Source organism: Castor canadensis, chromosome 2, assembly GCF_047511655.1.
Source record: "Castor canadensis chromosome 2, mCasCan1.hap1v2, whole genome shotgun sequence".
In the NCBI taxonomy this organism is placed as follows: domain Eukaryota; kingdom Metazoa; phylum Chordata; class Mammalia; order Rodentia; family Castoridae; genus Castor; species Castor canadensis.
In genome coordinates this window covers 49,529,378-49,546,596 of record NC_133387.1, presented here as the reverse complement: position 1 = coordinate 49,546,596, position 17,219 = coordinate 49,529,378, and the positions used below count along the sequence as shown (strand labels likewise).

The following is a 17,219-nucleotide window of genomic DNA, read 5'->3' as shown; positions in this document are numbered from 1 at the left end:
GATTGGGGCAGGTTTACTTATGTAAAGCAATGCCAAAGCAAAGCAAAAGTGCAGTCTCCTGAGGGAGGGAGGGCAGGCTCAAGAAGGTGCACTGCAGCGGAAGGTCCCAATACATCAAGCTTTTATTGGGGTCTGTAGAGATGGGCGTGGTCTGTTCTGGAAAAATGGATTATGTATTATTAACTCTCAGAGACTGGGCTACCTGTCATCAATTCCTCCCATATGTCCAGCAGGGGAGTTTTTTGGGCTTAGATGGTTAGACTGGTACTGTTATCCAGGGACTGGAGGCCAGCAATACCTTGCTGATTTTCACAGGTCATTTTGTTAACATCGTCAGTCTAAGATGTGATTCCTTATCAACATCTAAGTCATGGTTCTCAGCCATTAGGCTTCCTAACTCCCTGCTTAGTCCTCATCACTATTAGCAGAGGTTTTTACACACAGTAAGCCTTCAGTAAGCGTTAGCTATTTATCATTAGTTCTCGGTTCACTATTTTCTGATATTTTCATACTTTGGAAGTTCTTTTAAAATTGAATCCCCAAATAGTGCTTTATTATTCTCTGGAATTTAACCAAACTGCAAGAAGTTGAAAAGGACTTTAAAGAGACACGTGTACTCATTGTTATTGTCATATTTTCTGCCTGGACTTGAAACCTTGATCAGCCCCTCTTGGGCAACCCGGACCACACCCTTCCTCGGGCCAACCCCAGCGCCACCGGGGGAGTCAGTCCTCAGTTTTCCTGTCACCTCTGGGAGAGTGACTCTTTCGGGAGTTCCTTCACCTAAGTGAACTGGGACACCCAGTCTCAGGTTCTCCCACCAACCCCTCTAGACGAAGTGGGGTTTCCTCCATCACACTTCTATAGCAAACCAGGTCAGTCTGGTTTATTCATGGGCTCCTGTGTTTGTTCTTGGCTCAATGCCTGAGTAGCCTGGGACTGAAGTTTCCGCCTCGCCAAGCGAAGACACCAAGTGCTAGCTCCACAGTGAAAACCAAGCTCACCCAATGAGGTTTGCCGGATGGGCTGAAGCACCCGCCGGTTTGCGTGCTAGGAAATGCAGTCCCCGGCCGGCCTCCTCTCCCCTTGCTGCCACTCAGGCCGCCGGAAGACTACACTTCCCAGCATGCTCTGGGAAAGGAAGGCTGACCCTGTGGACGGCTCCACGTGACAGCCCACTATGGCTGCCTTGTGCTGGGGCCAGCTGTCTTGGGGCCAGAGGTGGTTTGTTAGTGCTGTGCTGTAGGGTGGTCTCCTCACGATTACAGCATGCAGAAAATCAAATCCCTCATGACTCGACAGGTAAGTCCAGCTACTGAAGCAAAGGTCTCTTTCCTCTCGGCTGGGACAGGTGCCGAGATGTTCTGTTCCCTGGCCATCGACGGGCGGAAATCTAAATTATAGGCGGGTGGTGGGTGTCAGGGGTACCAGCAAGCAGGGACACACCCTGGAAAACTCATTTGAGTCCTCTAGATACGCTCTCTGCTGTAGTGGGCACCGCCCTCCTAGAAACATTGCTTTAGACGAGGTCGATGAGGGAGTGGGGCTTCTCGTCTCTCCTTCCTCCCCCGTTTGCCATCCTTCCAGGACAGCCCTAGCTGCCTTGCAGGGTCCCCTGCATCCTGGCTGGCTGTCATCTGGGAGCAGGTGGCCTGAGAAGGGAAGTGGGGTCTGAGCTGTAAAGACGACCTGAAAAGAGCGTGTGTGTGTGGAGAGGATGATTTGAAGACAGAATTGGTAGTTATGTGACTTTGGGCAAGTCTCCAAACTTTGTAATATTTTTTTGTTCATCTCGTTTCATAGTACTGCTATGAGGGCCATCAGTAAGCTAAAATATGTGAAAACTTTGTGAAATGCTCCTTTACAAATTATCTCTGTCACAGTAAAATAATGGTCTTTTATTTTATCAGAATGATAATTCATGAATAAGAGCTTTGACTGTTTTGTAACCCGTCTGATATATGTTAGGGACTACCTGATAATGCCTTAACTTCCTTCAAGCAAGAAATGCTAGAAATGACATTTTATGTACTGTTGCTTATGTCTTAATATTGGAAATCTTTATTTCAACTCTGATATTTCACTAGGATATACTGTTCTTTCTTATTTTAACATGAAATTAACAGTTTAGATTAAGGTTTTAAATTAACACGAGAGAATGTGGAAGATCATCTTTTATCAAAAGTTTCACTTGTGATTTTTTTCTTGATGAGAAAACACACATTCTAAATTAAATTGTTATTTATCGGAGAATTCAAAATTTTAGAGGTATCGGAACAGGTTGAAAGTTATTTCTGATGAACAATACACAAATGAACCTTGAATGATTATTTTGGTTTGTCAAATTGATGTCATGAAAATAAAAATGTTCTGTAAAAGACAAAAAGATTTAAGTAAGTGGGTAGTAATATTTAGCAATCCTTCACATTTGTTGAGCACTGATGCTATGCTTCCTACTATTACTTAAGAATTACTTGGATCCTGCTCCATCCTGAGATAAGAGAGAAAGCAGGAAAACTGGATGCTAACTGTTGCAGTAACTCAAGCAATGGACAATTTCGTGCTGGTTTTGGTATTGACTTTTAAAACTGTGTGCACTTTTGTACATTATGCTACAAATAAACTGCCTTTGGACTGCTGAATTTGGGCCTGTGTTCATCAGCTTAATTTGGTACTCTGTCTCATGTTTGTTGTCTGCCATACAGTTCAGTGTAGTCAACATTGCCACAGTTGTACAGCAGCTTTGGCTGTTTTATTGTTTTTAGATCTTGCTTTGTAAAAATGAGCAGGAGAGAAAAACAAAATTCCATATACTGGCAATAATAAACTTATGTCTTCTAAATGTAACGCAGTTGTACTGAGCATGCTGATTCAGCTTCAATCAGCTGATTATTGAATTTGAGCAGGTAATATCTGTATTTAATTGGAATGGAAAAAAATTTGAATATATATCTGAAAAATCCAAACATATGAAAAGCTGGAACTATAATGTGTAAAAAGTGAGATAAATTTAGAGCTTTACACAAATTTTAAAAATCACTTTAATTATATGTTGATGACTTGATTTCTACATGTGTAATTATGCTAATAATATATTGAGTTACTGAAGAGAGATGAAATTAAAGTGTATGAAATTTAGGTTTTTATTTTGGCATTTCAGCTGTCTTAGGATCTTTGCTTGCAAAAGATCAGGAGGAAAGGAAGGGCTTTGTTAGCTGTATTTATATGAGAGGCATTGTTAATTATTCTGTATTTGCTTGGCTGTGTTCTTTCAGCTCATTCAACAAACTGAATTGAGCACTCTGTGCTGGGTACTATTCTAAGTTTAGGGTATGTATCAGAGAACAAAATAGACAAGTTTTAAGGCAAACATAATGATAGATGCTTCAGAAGGAAAGAGGGTAGGAAGTCCAGGGAGTTATAAATGGCAGTTTGGCACCATTTATAATTTTATATAGGGTGGTCACGGAGGGACTCACTGAAAAGATAATACGAAAAAGGACTAAAGGAGGCGATGGAATGAACCAAGTGGATACCAGTGCAAGGAAAAGCAAATGCAGAGGCCATGAGGCAGGAGCATGTTTGGGGAACAGCTCAGGATCAGTGTAGGCGAAGTGTAGGGAGTGAGGAAAAAAGCAGTAGGAGATGAAGTGGGGATGAGGTCGCACTGCTGAGGGCAGGAAGCAGGATCACACAGAACATTAAAGGATTATAGCAAAGCTATGACTTTTATTCTAAGTAAAATTACAAACAGAGAAGTGATGTAATCTGACATAATACTTCAGAAAGGTATTCTGACTTATGTGTTAAGAATAGATTGAAGAAGGAAAAAAGAGCAAAAGCAGGGAAACCAATAAGGAGACTGTTACAGTAATCTAAGTGAGAAAGAGTGTGGGCTTTATCCAGGAGTCTAGTGGTGAAAGTGTTGAAAAGAGGTTGGATTGTGGTTGTGGTGTAAATGTAGAGTTAAGAGGATTGCCTGATGGATTAGATTTGGGCTTGGAGGGAAAGTGAAGCATCAAGGGTGATCCCAAATGGTTTGGCCCTAGTAATTGGGAGAATCGAATTGCCATTTACTGAGGTGGATAAAACTGAAGGAGAAACACATTCAAGGGAAATGGGTTTTAGACATTTGAAAGCACCTTAGATATTTAATTGGAGGCAAATAAATCTGAATTTATTGGGAGAAATCTAAGGTATAGGTAAAATTTTGGGAGTTGCAAGTATATAGATGGCAAAAAACTGCCTAAGATTATCCATGGGATGAGTTTAGATATATGAAAAGTCAAGGTTGGAGCCTTTAGAATTCAATGTTAAAAGATCAAGGAGAAGAGGTAGATTCTGCAAAGCAGAATGAGATGGAGCAGCCAGCGAGGTAAGAAGGAGTCCTCAGCATCCTGAATGATACCTAGCATATAGCAGGTACTCAGTAAACATTTGTTGAATCAATATTGGATAAAGAGAACAACCAGTAAGAGAGAGTTCTAGAAACCAAGTAAAGAACTTAAAAGTAGGAGTGACTGGCTGTGTTAAATTCTACAGATCCACCAAGAAAGGTAAGGGTGAGAATGAGCTTTTGGACTAAGCAGCATAGAGGCCATTGGTGAGACAGCAGCACTTTTTATGAAGTGGTAGAGAGGAAAGCCCAATTAGGGTGGGTATCAGAGAAAATAATGGGAGAAAAGTTGGAAACTGAGTGTAAACACTCAAGTTTTGCTAAGAAGAGAAAGATTCACAAATCATTGCGATGTTCTTTTTGATCTACTAAGGCATAAATTGCTGGCCGCATAAGTAGAAAATGAGGATTCATGTAGATATAACTTAAGTGTTAATCTGATTTGGGCTAAGGAGGTACAGAGGCAGATGTTAGTTATGCTGAATTTTATATAAATTTAAACTAGGGAAATTGCCAGAACAAATCAAATACTAAAGAATATCAAATAATGGATAATAACTGTAATGAAAGTTTCAGTTTAATAAAGGCGGAGCACAGCAACTGTAATCATGTGCTTTGTGCTTTAAATATCACAGGAAAATGACTTCACATTTGTTAATAGGAATTTATGAAGCTGTTGATGAAAGGGTTAAAGATTTATAATCCTAAACTACTGTTGAATGTCAGATTGGGCTCCCATATATATATTTCTCTTATTCCTTATAACAGCCTATTAGTTATCATAACTAGGATATAATAAATAGTAGAATAGGTAAGTTGTTCAAGAGCACAGTGAAACCCCAAGTGTCACTTCACTTTACAGTCTCTTGACATAGCACAGAATTTCTGAAGTAGCTGTGTGTGGTGATTAATTTGGAGGGAAAATCTTTTTCTAGATATTGGTATATATCACATTTATATTTCAGGCATGGTGTTTTTACTGAGTAGCTCTACAGCAAGGGAAAATTACTTAGTTAATATTTTCAAAAATACTTGTTAAAACATGGCAATTACACTTTAAAAGAATATTTTAGGAGTGGTCATGAAGTTTCCCTTTTTAAGTGTGCATCTATACATATATGTGTGTGCACATATAGTATGTATATAATGTACCCAGAAGTTCAGAAGTTTTGTTACCTAACCCAGCCTTGCCTTCTTTACATTTTTTTTTTTTTGTGGTACTGGGCTTGAACTCAGAGCCTTCACCTTGAGCCACTTCACCAGCCCTATTTTTGTGAAGGGTTTTTCAAGATAGGGTCTTGTGGAACTATTGGCCTGGGCTGGTTTAGAACTGTGATCCTCCTGATCTCTGCCTCCTGCGTAGCTAGGGTTACAGGCATGAGCCACCAGTGCCTGTCATTCTTTACCACTTTTCATGCTGTGCCTTCATGCTGACTGTTGGTGAGAAATCCTGATAAGGAATGACAAATAGCCCAAGGCTATTTGACATCCCCTCTCCCCTTTGGAAGGTATGTTAGACTTTAGTAGGCCCTTCTTTTTCCAGCAAGCATTCCTGGAAACTCCATTTTGCAGTCAATTGCATGTTCCCATGAGAACTATGTGCTAATTAGTTAGAGATTGGAGCCTGACCAATGACTTCTACTCATTAATTTACCTCCTTTCTTTGGTGTTGACTCTGTTCCAGGAACTTTGCTATACATTGGGCAATATGAGCAAATAACATTTGGTCTCTCCCTTCCCTTGGAACTTAAGGTCTGGGAGAGAAAGAGAAGTATTTATAATTTAAAATTTTACTACTTTGGCAGAGGTATTGACTTAGTGTCTAGCTTTGTTTCTAAATCATTACTTGGGGTGCTAGCTAAAATGCAAAGTCCAGATCCTAATGTAGAAATACCTATTTATTAGGTTTGTGGTAGGGCCCTGAAATTTTAAAAAGTTCCTTGGGTGATGCTGATAAAGATGATTCTTCAGTTACACTGAAAGATACTGTGTTTGAAGCATAGGGATTTAGTAGGTCTTCATTAGAGGAGGTAATTCTGAAGGTGATGGATAGGTTTCTCATTTCTTTTTTTTTAAATTGTTTTATTATTCATATGTGCATACAAGACTTGGGTCATTTCTCCCCCCTGCCCCAACCCCCTCCCTTACCACCCACTCCGCCCCCTCTCTCTCCCCTCCACCCCCTCAATACCCAGCAGAAACTATTTTGCCCTTATCTCTAATTTTGTTGAAGAGAGAGTATAAGCAATAATAGGAAGGAACAAGGGTTTTTGCTAGTTGAGATAAGGATAGCTATACAGGGAGTTGACTCACATTAATTTCCTGTGCGTGTGTGTTACCTTCTAGGTTAATTCTTTTTGATCTAACCTTTTCTCTAGTTCCTGGTCCCCTTTTCCTATTGGCTTCAGTTGCTTTTAAGGTATCTGCTTTAGTTTCTCTGCGTTAAGGGCAACAAATGCTAGCTAATTTTTTAGGTGTCTTACCTATCCTTACCCCTCCCTTGTGTGCTCTCGCTTTTATCATGTGCTCAAAGTCCAATCCCCTTGTTGTGTTTGCCCTTGATCTAATGTCCACATATGAGGGAGAACATACGATTTTTGGTCTTTTGGGCCAGGCTAACCTCACTCAGAATGATGTTCTCCAATTCCATCCATTTACCAGCGAATGATAACATTTCGTTCTTCTTCATGGCTGCATAAAATTCCATGGTGTATAGATACCACATTTTCTTAATCCATTCGTCAGTGGTGGGGCATCTTGGCTGTTTCCATAACTTGGCTATTGTGAATAGTGCCGCAATAAACATGGGTGTGCAGGTGCCTCTGGAGTAACCTGTGTCACAGTCTTTTGGGTGTATCCTCAAGAGTGGTATTGCTGGATCAAATGGTCGATCAATGTTTAGCTTTTTAAGTAGCCTCCAAATTTTTTTTCCAGAGTGGTTGTACTAGTTTACATTCCCACCCGCAGTGTAAGAGGGTTCCTTTTAACCCGCATCCTCACCAACACCTGTTGTTGGTGGTGTTGCTAATGATGGCTATTCTAACAGGGGTGAGGTGGAATCTTAGTGTGGTTTTAATTTGCATTTCCTTTATTGCTGGAGATAGTGAGCATTTTTTCATGTGTTTTTTGGCCATTTGAATTTCTTCTTTTGAAAAAGTTCTGTTTAGTTCTCTTGCCCATTTCTTTATTGGTTCATTATGTTTGGGAGAATTTAGTTTTTTAAGTTCCCTATATATTCTGGTTATCAGTCCTTTGTCTGATATGTAGCTGGCAAATATTTTCTCCCACTCTGTGGGTGTTCTCTTCAGTTTAGAGACCATTTCTTTTGTTGAGCAGAAGCTTTTTAGTTTTATGAAGTCCCATATGCTATGTGTGTGTGTGTCTGTCTAAGAGGGGAAGGATCTGGGACTAATGACAGACTTAGGGGTGAGACAGTACTTTGTTATTAAAAAATTGGAGATTTGACTGGTGGTATATCTTATAATAAGAAAGATAAAATACACATTTCTAAAATAAGTTCTGTTCTAAGTCTCAAATATTCAACGTAAGTATACCATATATTATTTTGGTTACTAAGGACCTCAAAGGACACCTAAAGGACAACTTGAGAGTAACAACTCTCTCCTCAAATTAATGAACTAGCAAATTTGCCTAAAGACTAATATTACTGCTTTAATAGCTTATATTTTTTAATAAAAAAGGTTTTTGAAGAAAGTTTAAGTTGCTGAGTTCTTCCTGTCTTGATCATTTCCCCTGGTACAGGCAGGCTTTCAGAATCCTTCAGTTGATATGCATATAGAAAGCACAGAACTAAAGAACAGGGAGAAAGCAATGAGATGTGGGATTTAAATCTTAATTAAGGCAGCGTGAATTGTCTGCATTAGTGAGAAATAAGGAAAATAATGGGCTTATTTATGTTTTAATTAAATTATTGAAAAGTTGGTTAAGTATATTGTATCTGTGAATCATAATTCTATTGCTTGGACCTTTTTTTCCAGGAGAATTTGCTAATGATTATTAGATAACTACTCTCCTTTAACACTTTTTATAATCTAAGTTTTCTTTCTTTTGGATTTATCTATCTATCTATCTATCAGTCATCATCTACTTGCTTATTTATTTAATGGTGCTGGAGATTGAACCCAGGGCATTACATATGCTAGGCAAGTGCTCTACCACTGAGCAATATCCTTGGCCCCTTTGGTTGTTTTAAAATCATGGTTAAGTTAGATTTCCGCCATTAATTGTGAAGGTGCCACATAATACCTTTTTTTTTTTAACAATACTATAAAACAACATCCTTACTTGATTCCATAGTACTATATGTGTTAAGTAATGATTGTGTTTAGCATGTACATTCTCTGTATTTTGAAGTGAAAGATTTCTGTTTTTAAAATGGTCATTTCTATTGCATAGGTGTTCTACCCTTTACAGTTATTCAGCACAGTTAAAATTCTCTTTGTTTCATTTTTTTTTTAAGGGTCTGAAAAGTCCTCCAGAGAGCCTCAGTGATCTTGGTGCCATTGAAAGTCTGCGGGTTCCTGGAAAGGTATTGATCTCCATGTGTGAATATGACTTTACTTCCTTAGGAAAATATTGCCTCTAGATAATAATTGACTCATAGACAGAAGCTTTTCTTTCCCACAGGCAGGTGCTTATTTGATAAGCTAGGTAAATTTTTATAGTACAGTAGGCATAGGTCTTGATTTTGCTTTCATATGTGTTGAGATGCTGAATGGTTCATTATAGTAAAGCAGAAACTGCAAAATTGATAAATTTAGTGTTTATATCAAGTTCTTAGCTCAAAGACATACACATATATATGTATATTTAACTTACTGATTTATCTGCTATAATTTGAAGAAATAAGGTAAAATAATTTACTTCAGACTTTTTATATGATAACATTCTGAGCCAGAAATTATTGTTAATTGTATTTTTGTGCAGAGATTTTTGAATAAGCAGCTAAAACAACTTATATTAAATTGCATAGATAACAGATTTTAACCTCCTGATACTCATGTGCACTTCTCAATTTGCAAATTTAATATGTGTTATTTGAAAGCTAGCTGGCTTCTTCTAGTAGAATTATTAACCATTGGTAAGTCCCTGCTGTCTCTGGAGTGCTGCTGCTTGGAGTTACGGTGTGTAGCATCTCTACCACAGATAAAAGATGGCATTCTGAATGTCTGCTCTTAAGATTTTAAACTCCAAGATCATATTTGAAAGCACTATCTGTTTTCTGTGTCTGGCATCTTAATCATAGAGCTTGTTTTTCTTGTCCAGCAACCTAAGGCTTCTTCTCCCATCTCAGTGTCAGCTGCTTAATGGCATGATTCCCATGACTTGGGGCATCTTCCTCCTTAAAGTGAATTTTGCATTTACTGCTTAGCCTTTATATTAGGTCAGCCTTGAGCATCCTATCTCAATGCAGTGAAAGTCTAATGAATCTTTTTGCAGGGAGTTGTTCAGATAGAAACTTAAACTGAATGTGATGCAATTAGAAAATAAGGGATAACTATATCCTAATTGAGAATCAGCTCTTTATTTTTTTGACTTAAGGAAAAAGGTTATTATGCATCGTGAGTGTGCCTTGAGTTAGATTGCATTACATGTTTTAGAATCAGTGTCAAATTGATGAGTGAGTCTCATTAAAAAAATATGTGAATGTATTAATAAGAACTTTCTGTTGTCTTTAAACCTTGAGCTTTGATGTTTTTCCAGAAGGGATGTATGATGATCTCATTGCACAGTCTTTTTATGGACTTTCCACTGCTTTGGAGATAGCTGGCCCTTGGTAGAGCGGCCAGTATGGCATCATAAGTTCAGCAAATGAAAATGGTTTAGGTGACAATTAAGCCTGGGCATTGATCTTTTTGGCACATATTGAGAAGTTACTGGCTTGTAAAATAGTTACCAATGTTAATACTCTAATCCACGTTTAGCCTTATTCTAAAAAAGTGTTATAAGCTCCTCATGCAGTTTGTTTTCTCTGTGCTTGCTTGCAACATTGCAAGTGCTAGAGGGTGAGGAAAGCTGCTGCTTTCTCTCTGGAAAATTTTTAGAACATGAACTGTTGTGTCCAGAGTGTGGCACAGTTGTAGTTAGCAGACTAGTTTGATAAGGATGGGATTTGCACTCAGTAAGATTGACAGTTAGGAAGACTCAGGTTCAGAAATTCCCTCCACAGTGTGGTGTGGTATGACTTTAATGATGATTATATTTTCTTAACGTAGATATGACTTTGTACTTATAACATAAACACATTTATGAAATGATTTATTTTTGTATAGCTGCTAGACTATGTCTTAAAAAATCCAAAACAAAAATCCAAAAAATGATCTTCATTTAAGGTTTCCAAATTATTGAAAGCATTTTGACACAATGGAAAATTTTAATTTGAAATGATTATTTGAGATTCCAAGATGGCGGCTAGAGGGAGATTCCAAGATGGCGGCTAGAGGTAGGAAGCAGAAAGCGACCCTCCTATAGTGAAATCTTGGAGAGACGCTGGAGACACACTTTGCAGGCATAATCACCGAGAAAAGGCATAACTTTGACTCCTCCACATCTCCAGCCGGCGCAGAGAATCTCCACTTCACGTTAAACGGAGAACCGAGGAGGCCCCCGGGCCGCCAGTGGCCGGCGCCCATACGGCTTGGGAAGACGCGGACCAGGTGAGCTTCGCGGTACCGCGGTTCCCCACAGACAAGCCTGGGCCAGAGCAGCATAGCCCCCTGGACAGACTGACCTCCACCCGGGAAAAAAAGAGAAACTGAGTACTAAGCAATAAGAACAGTTAAGACACGCTGGAAAGAAGGTGGGGCGCCCTGAGCGCTGAAGATTGGGGGAAGGGAAGCCTTCCCGGGACTGTAAATAAACGAGCCGGGCGGCCCGAGAGGCTCTGGCGGGAGCGGGGCGCGCCAGCAACCAGGAGCGGGGACGCTTGTGAGAGGAGGGAAGACCCACTTCCCACGTGAACTGTAAATAAACACGCAGGCCTGACAACGCGGGGCAGTGTCGCCTTTCCCAGTGCTTGGAAAGGGAAAAGCCTGTAGCAGAGGCCCCCCTCCCCCGCACAGGAGAACTCTGAGCAAACAAAGCCTGTGGGACCAGGTGAGTGCTAAGCTCACCCCAGAGATCTGCATAAATAACGCCTCCAGCTACAGGCTGAGAGCAGCAGGCAGGCAAGCCACAGTTGCAGGTACCACTCTCAGAACTGCCTCCAGACGCTTTTTTTTCTTTTTCTCCCTACCTTTGATGAGAGAACAACCGAATTACACCTGCAAGCCGAAAAACTTACTGAAACTATTGCATTTGAACTGGGGACACTTGGTGGGGCTTTTTTAAAATTTTTTCTTCTGTGTGTGTGTGAGTGTAGTTTTGTTCTACTTTATGCATCCCCTTTGATGAGACAACTACAGAACAACATCTGAGGCACCAACTCCAGGACTGGAGATTAAGACGGACATCCAAATTATTAAGACTGAAATTGCATTGCATATAAACTTGGAAGTTTTTTGGTTTTTTTTTTTTTTTTTAATTTCCTATTTTCCATTTTATTTTAATTCATTTTTATAAATAGATATTACTTTCATATACTTATTTTTTATTTTTTTTATCTTTGATTTTCAATCCTCTCTCTGTCTCTCTATTGTCTGTTCAGCTTACTGTCGATTAGTACACTAACACTCCCTGTTTATACCTTTGAAACTCTCTTGTCTGATACCTTGTTCTGCTTTCTCCCTCTTGTCTGTATATTTGTTTTCCCCTTTTCTTTAACTTCTTGCTTTCCATCTCAGCTCACTCTTCCGTTCTCAATATTACCATTGTTATTATTACAAGCTAGAAAATACTTAATTACACACAGTACAGGGACAGTAACAACACCAAGGACAATGACAGGAAGACAGAAAAAACAAGGAAACCAGTTTCCCCACAGCAAAAAATTAGTACAGGAACCAGAGGGGAATGAAGAGAACAGAAACTCAGAGCCAGACTCCAACAAAATGAAGATAAACTATGCCAAAGGACCCAATGAAGCCTACAAGAATAATTTAAAAGAAGACATACTACAAGTACTCAATGAGAATTTTATAGAGATGATACTGGATAGGGTCAACCAAAATGTACAGGAGACACTCAAGAAATTCCAAGACAATAAAAATAGAGAATTTGAAAAAGCAAAAGAAGAAATAAAGGAAACCATAGAAGCACTGTATAAACACCAAAGTGAAAGAGAGAACACAATGAATAAATGGATAAATGAACTCAGGACAAAAATAGACAACAATAAAGAAGAAAACAGCCAGGATATGGAAAACCTCAGAAAAAAGAACGAAACAGAACTGCAAAACAAAACGGAAAGCCAATCCAGCAGAATAGAACAAACAGAAGACAGAATCTCAGAACTTGAAGATGAAATGGTAATTAAAGGAAAAACCGAAGAACTATTAATTAAACAACTCAAGACCTGTGAAAAGAAAATGCAAGAACTCACCGACTCCATCAAAAGACCAAACTTGAGAATCATGGGCATCGAAGAAGGAGAAGAGGTGCAAGCGAAGGGAATGCGTAATATATTCAACAAAATAATAACGGAAAATTTCCCAAATCTAGAGAAAGATATTCCCATACAAATGCAAGAGGCCTCCAGGACACCAAACAGACCAGATCAAAATAGAACTACTCCACGACATATCATCATTAAAACAACAAGTTCAGAAACTAAGGAAAGAATATTGAAGGCTGCAAGAGAGAAAAAACAAGTAACATACAAAGGTAAACCCATCAAAATCACAGCAGACTTCTCAACAGAAACATTAAAAGCAAGAAGAGCATGGGGTGAGATCTTCCGGGCACTGAATGAAAATAACTTCAACCCCAGGATACTCTACCCAGCAAAGCTATCATTCAAAATAGATGGAGCAATAAAAGTCTTCCCTGATAAGCAGAAACTAAAACAATATGTGACCACAAAGCCACCATTACAAAAGATTCTGCAAGGGATCCTGCACACAGAAAGTGACACCCAACTTAACCATGAAAAGGCAGGCAGCACCAAACCACAGGATAAGAAAAAGCAAGACAGTAGAGAGTAACATCAAGTTAGGTACACACAATCAAACCTTCAAACAACTAAGATAACTAAATGGCAGGAATCACCACATACCTATCAGTACTAACACTTAATGTCAATGGACTTAATTCACCCATCAAAAGACACCGTTTGACAAAATGGATTAAAAAAGAAGATCCAACAATTTGTTGCTTACAGGAGACTCATCTCACCGACAGAAATAAGCATATGCTTAGGATGAAAGGCTGGAAGAAGATTTACCAAGCTAATGGCCCCCGAAAACAAGCAGGAGTAGCAATACTTATCTCTGACAAAGTAGACTTCAAACCTACATTGATCAAACGAGACAAAGAAGGACATTCCATACTAATAAAAGGGGAAATAGACCAAAAGGAAATAATAATCATCAATCTGTACGCACCCAATGTCAACGCACCCAATTTCATCAAACATACCCTAAAAGACCTAAAAGCATATATAAACGCCAACACAGTGGTTGTGGGAGACTTTAACACTCCATTATCATCAATAGATAGGTCATCCAAACAAAAACTCAATAAAGAAATCCAAGATCTAAAATATGCAATAGATCAAGTGGACCTAGTAGATGTCTATAGAACATTTCATCCAACCTCTACACAATATACATTCTTCTCAGCAGCCCATGGAACCTTCTCCAAAATAGATCATATCCTAGGGCACAAAGCAAGCCTCAGCAAATATAAGAAAATAGAAATAATACCGTGCATACTATCTGACCACAATGCAGTAAAAGTAGAACTCAACAACAAAAGTAAAGACAAAAAACATGCAAACAGCTGGAAACTAAATAACTCATTACTTAATGAAGAATGGATCATCGATGCAATAAAAGAGGAAATTAAAAAGTTCCTAGAAGTCAATGAAAATGAAAACACAACCTACCGGAACCTATGGGACACAGCTAAGGCAGTCTTGAGAGGAAAGTTTATAGCCATGAGTGCATATATTAAAAAGATTGAAAGATCCCAAATCAATGACCTAATGATACATCTCAAACTCCTAGAAAAACAAGAACAAGCAAATCCCAAAACAAATAGAAGGAGAGAAATAATAAAAATAAGAGCTGAAATCAACGAAATAGAAACCAAAAAGACCATACAAAGAATTAATGAAACAAAAAGTTGGTTCTTTGAAAAAATAAACAAGATCGATAGACCCCTGGCAAACCTGACTAAAATGAGGAGAGAAAAAACCCAAATTAGTAGAATCAGGAATGCAAAAGGGGAGATAACAACAAACACCATGGAAATCCAGGAAATCATCAGAGACTACTTTGAGAACCTATATTCAAATAAATTTGAAAATCTAAAAGAAATGGACAGATTTCTAGATACATATGATCATCCAAAACTGAACCAAGAGGAAATTAATCACCTGAATAGACCTATAACACAAAATGAAATTGAAGCAGCAATCAAGAGTCTCCCCAAAAAGAAAAGTCCAGGACCTGATGGATTCTCTGCTGAATTCTATCAGACCTTTAAAGAAGAACTGATACCAACCCTCCTTAAACTGTTCCATGAAATAGAAAGGGAAGGAAAACTGCCAAACACATTTTATGAAGCCACTATTACACTTATCCCAAAACCAGGCAAAGACACCTCCAAAAAGGAGAACTATAGGCCAATCTCCTTAATGAACATTGATGCAAAAATCCTCAACAAAATAATGGCAAACCGAATTCAGCAACACATCAAAAAGATTATCCACCACGACCAGGTAGGCTTCATCCCAGGGATGCAGGGGTGGTTCAACATACGAAAATCAATAAACGTAATAAACCACATTAACAGAAGCAAAGACAAAAACCACTTGATCATCTCAATAGACGCAGAAAAAGCCTTTGATAAGATCCAACATCATTTCATGATAAAAGCTCTAAGAAAACTAGGAATAGAAGGAAAGTTCCTCAACATTATAAAAGCTATATATGACAAACCTACAGCCAGCATTATACTTAACGGAGAAAAATTAAAACCGTTCCCTCTAAAATCAGGAACCAGACAAGGATGCCCACTATCTCCACTCCTATTCAACATAGTACTGGAATTCCTAGCCAGAGCAATTAGGCAAGAAGAAGGAATAAAAGGAATACAAATAGGTAAAGAAACTGTCAAAATATCCCTATTTGCAGATGACATGATCCTATACCTTAAAGACCCAAAAAACTCTACTCAGAAGCTTCTAGACATCATCAATAGCTATAGCAAGGTAGCAGGATATAAAATCAACATAGAAAAATCATTAGCATTTCTATACACTAACAATGAGCAAACGGAAAAAGAATGTATGAAAACAATTCCATTTACAATAGCCTCAAAAAAAATCAAATACCTAGGTGTAAACCTAACAAAAGATGTGAAAGACCTCTACAAGGAAAACTATACACTTCTGAAGAAAGAGATTGAGGAAGAATATAGAAAGTGGAGAGATCTCCCATGCTCATGGATTGGTAGAATCAACATAGTAAAAATGTCGATACTCCCAAAAGTAATCTACATGTTTAATGCAATTCCCATCAAAATTCCAATGACATTCATTAAAGAGATTGAAAAATCTACTGTGAAATTTATATGGAAACACAAGAGGCCACGAATAGCCAAGGCAATACTCAGTCAAAAGAACAATGCAGGAGGTATCACAATACCTGACTTCAAACTATATTACAAAGCAATAACAATAAAAACAGCATGGTACTGGCACAAAAACAGACATGAAGACCAGTGGAACAGAATAGAGGATCCAGATATGAAGCCACACAACTATGAGCAACTTATCTTTGACAAAGGAGCTAAAAATATACGATGGAGAAATAGCAGCCTCTTCAACAAAAACTGCTGGGAAAACTGGTTAGCAGTCTGCAAAAAACTGAAACTAAATCCATGTATATCACCCTATACCAAGATTAACTCAAAATGGATCAAGGATCTTAATATCAGACCCCAAACTCTTAAGTTGATACAAGAAAGAGTAGGAAATACTCTGGAGTTAGTAGGTATAGGTAAGAACTTTCTCAATGAAACCCCAGCAGCACAGCAACTAAGAGATAGCATAGATAAATGGGACCTCATAAAACTAAAAAGCTTCTGTTCATCAAAAGAAATGGTCTCTAAACTGAAGAGAACACCCACAGAGTGGGAGAAAATATTTGCCAATTATACATCAGACAAAGGACTGATAACCAGAATATACAGGGAACTTAAAAAACTAAATTCTCCCAAAACTAATGAACCAATAAAGAAATGGGCATGTGAACTAAACAGAACTTTCTCAAAAGAAGAAATTCAAATGGCCAGAAAACACATGAAAAAATGCTCACCATCTCTAGCAATAAAGGAAATGCAAATTAAAACCACACTAAGATTCCACCTCACCCCTGTTAGAATAGCCATCATCAGCAACACCACCAACAACAGGTGTTGGCGAGGATGCGGGGAAAAAGGAACCCTTTTACACTGTTGGTGGGAATGTAGACTAGTACAACCACTCTGGAAAAAAATTTGGAGGCTACTTAAAAAGATGGACATCGATCTACCATTTGATCCAGCAATACCACTCTTGGGGATATACCCAAAAGACTGTTACTCCAGAGGCACCTGCACATCCATGTTTATTGCGGCACTATTCACAATAGCCAAGTTATGGAAACAGCCAAGATGTCCCACCACTGACGAATGGATTAAGAAAATGTGGTATCTATAC

The 17,219-nt window shown here is 38.6% G+C and overlaps 2 protein-coding genes across 3 annotated transcripts in view; one reads left to right on the top strand and one right to left on the bottom strand.

Annotated features, from left to right (window-relative positions):
* The window catches only part of Hepacam2 (HEPACAM family member 2), a 52,239-nt gene extending 51,125 nt beyond the window's left edge, over nucleotides 1-1,114 (bottom strand). The window contains exon 1 of the mRNA XM_074064738.1: nucleotides 1,005-1,114. The gene's annotated coding sequence lies outside the window, so the exon portion shown is untranslated. The remainder of the gene's footprint in view (nucleotides 1-1,004) is intronic.
* Nucleotides 1,115-1,141: 27 nt separating this feature from the next.
* The window catches only part of Vps50 (VPS50 subunit of EARP/GARPII complex), a 120,543-nt gene continuing 104,465 nt past the window's right edge, over nucleotides 1,142-17,219 (top strand). Inside the window, exons 1-2 of one of the 2 annotated variants that reach the window (XM_074064736.1) lie at nucleotides 1,142-1,302; nucleotides 8,877-8,945. In XM_074064736.1, coding sequence (XP_073920837.1) covers nucleotides 1,270-1,302; nucleotides 8,877-8,945 — 102 coding nt within the window. In that variant the 5' untranslated portion in view covers nucleotides 1,142-1,269. The remainder of the gene's footprint in view (nucleotides 1,303-8,876; nucleotides 8,946-17,219) is intronic. The other variant, XM_074064734.1, reaches the window with a different exon arrangement.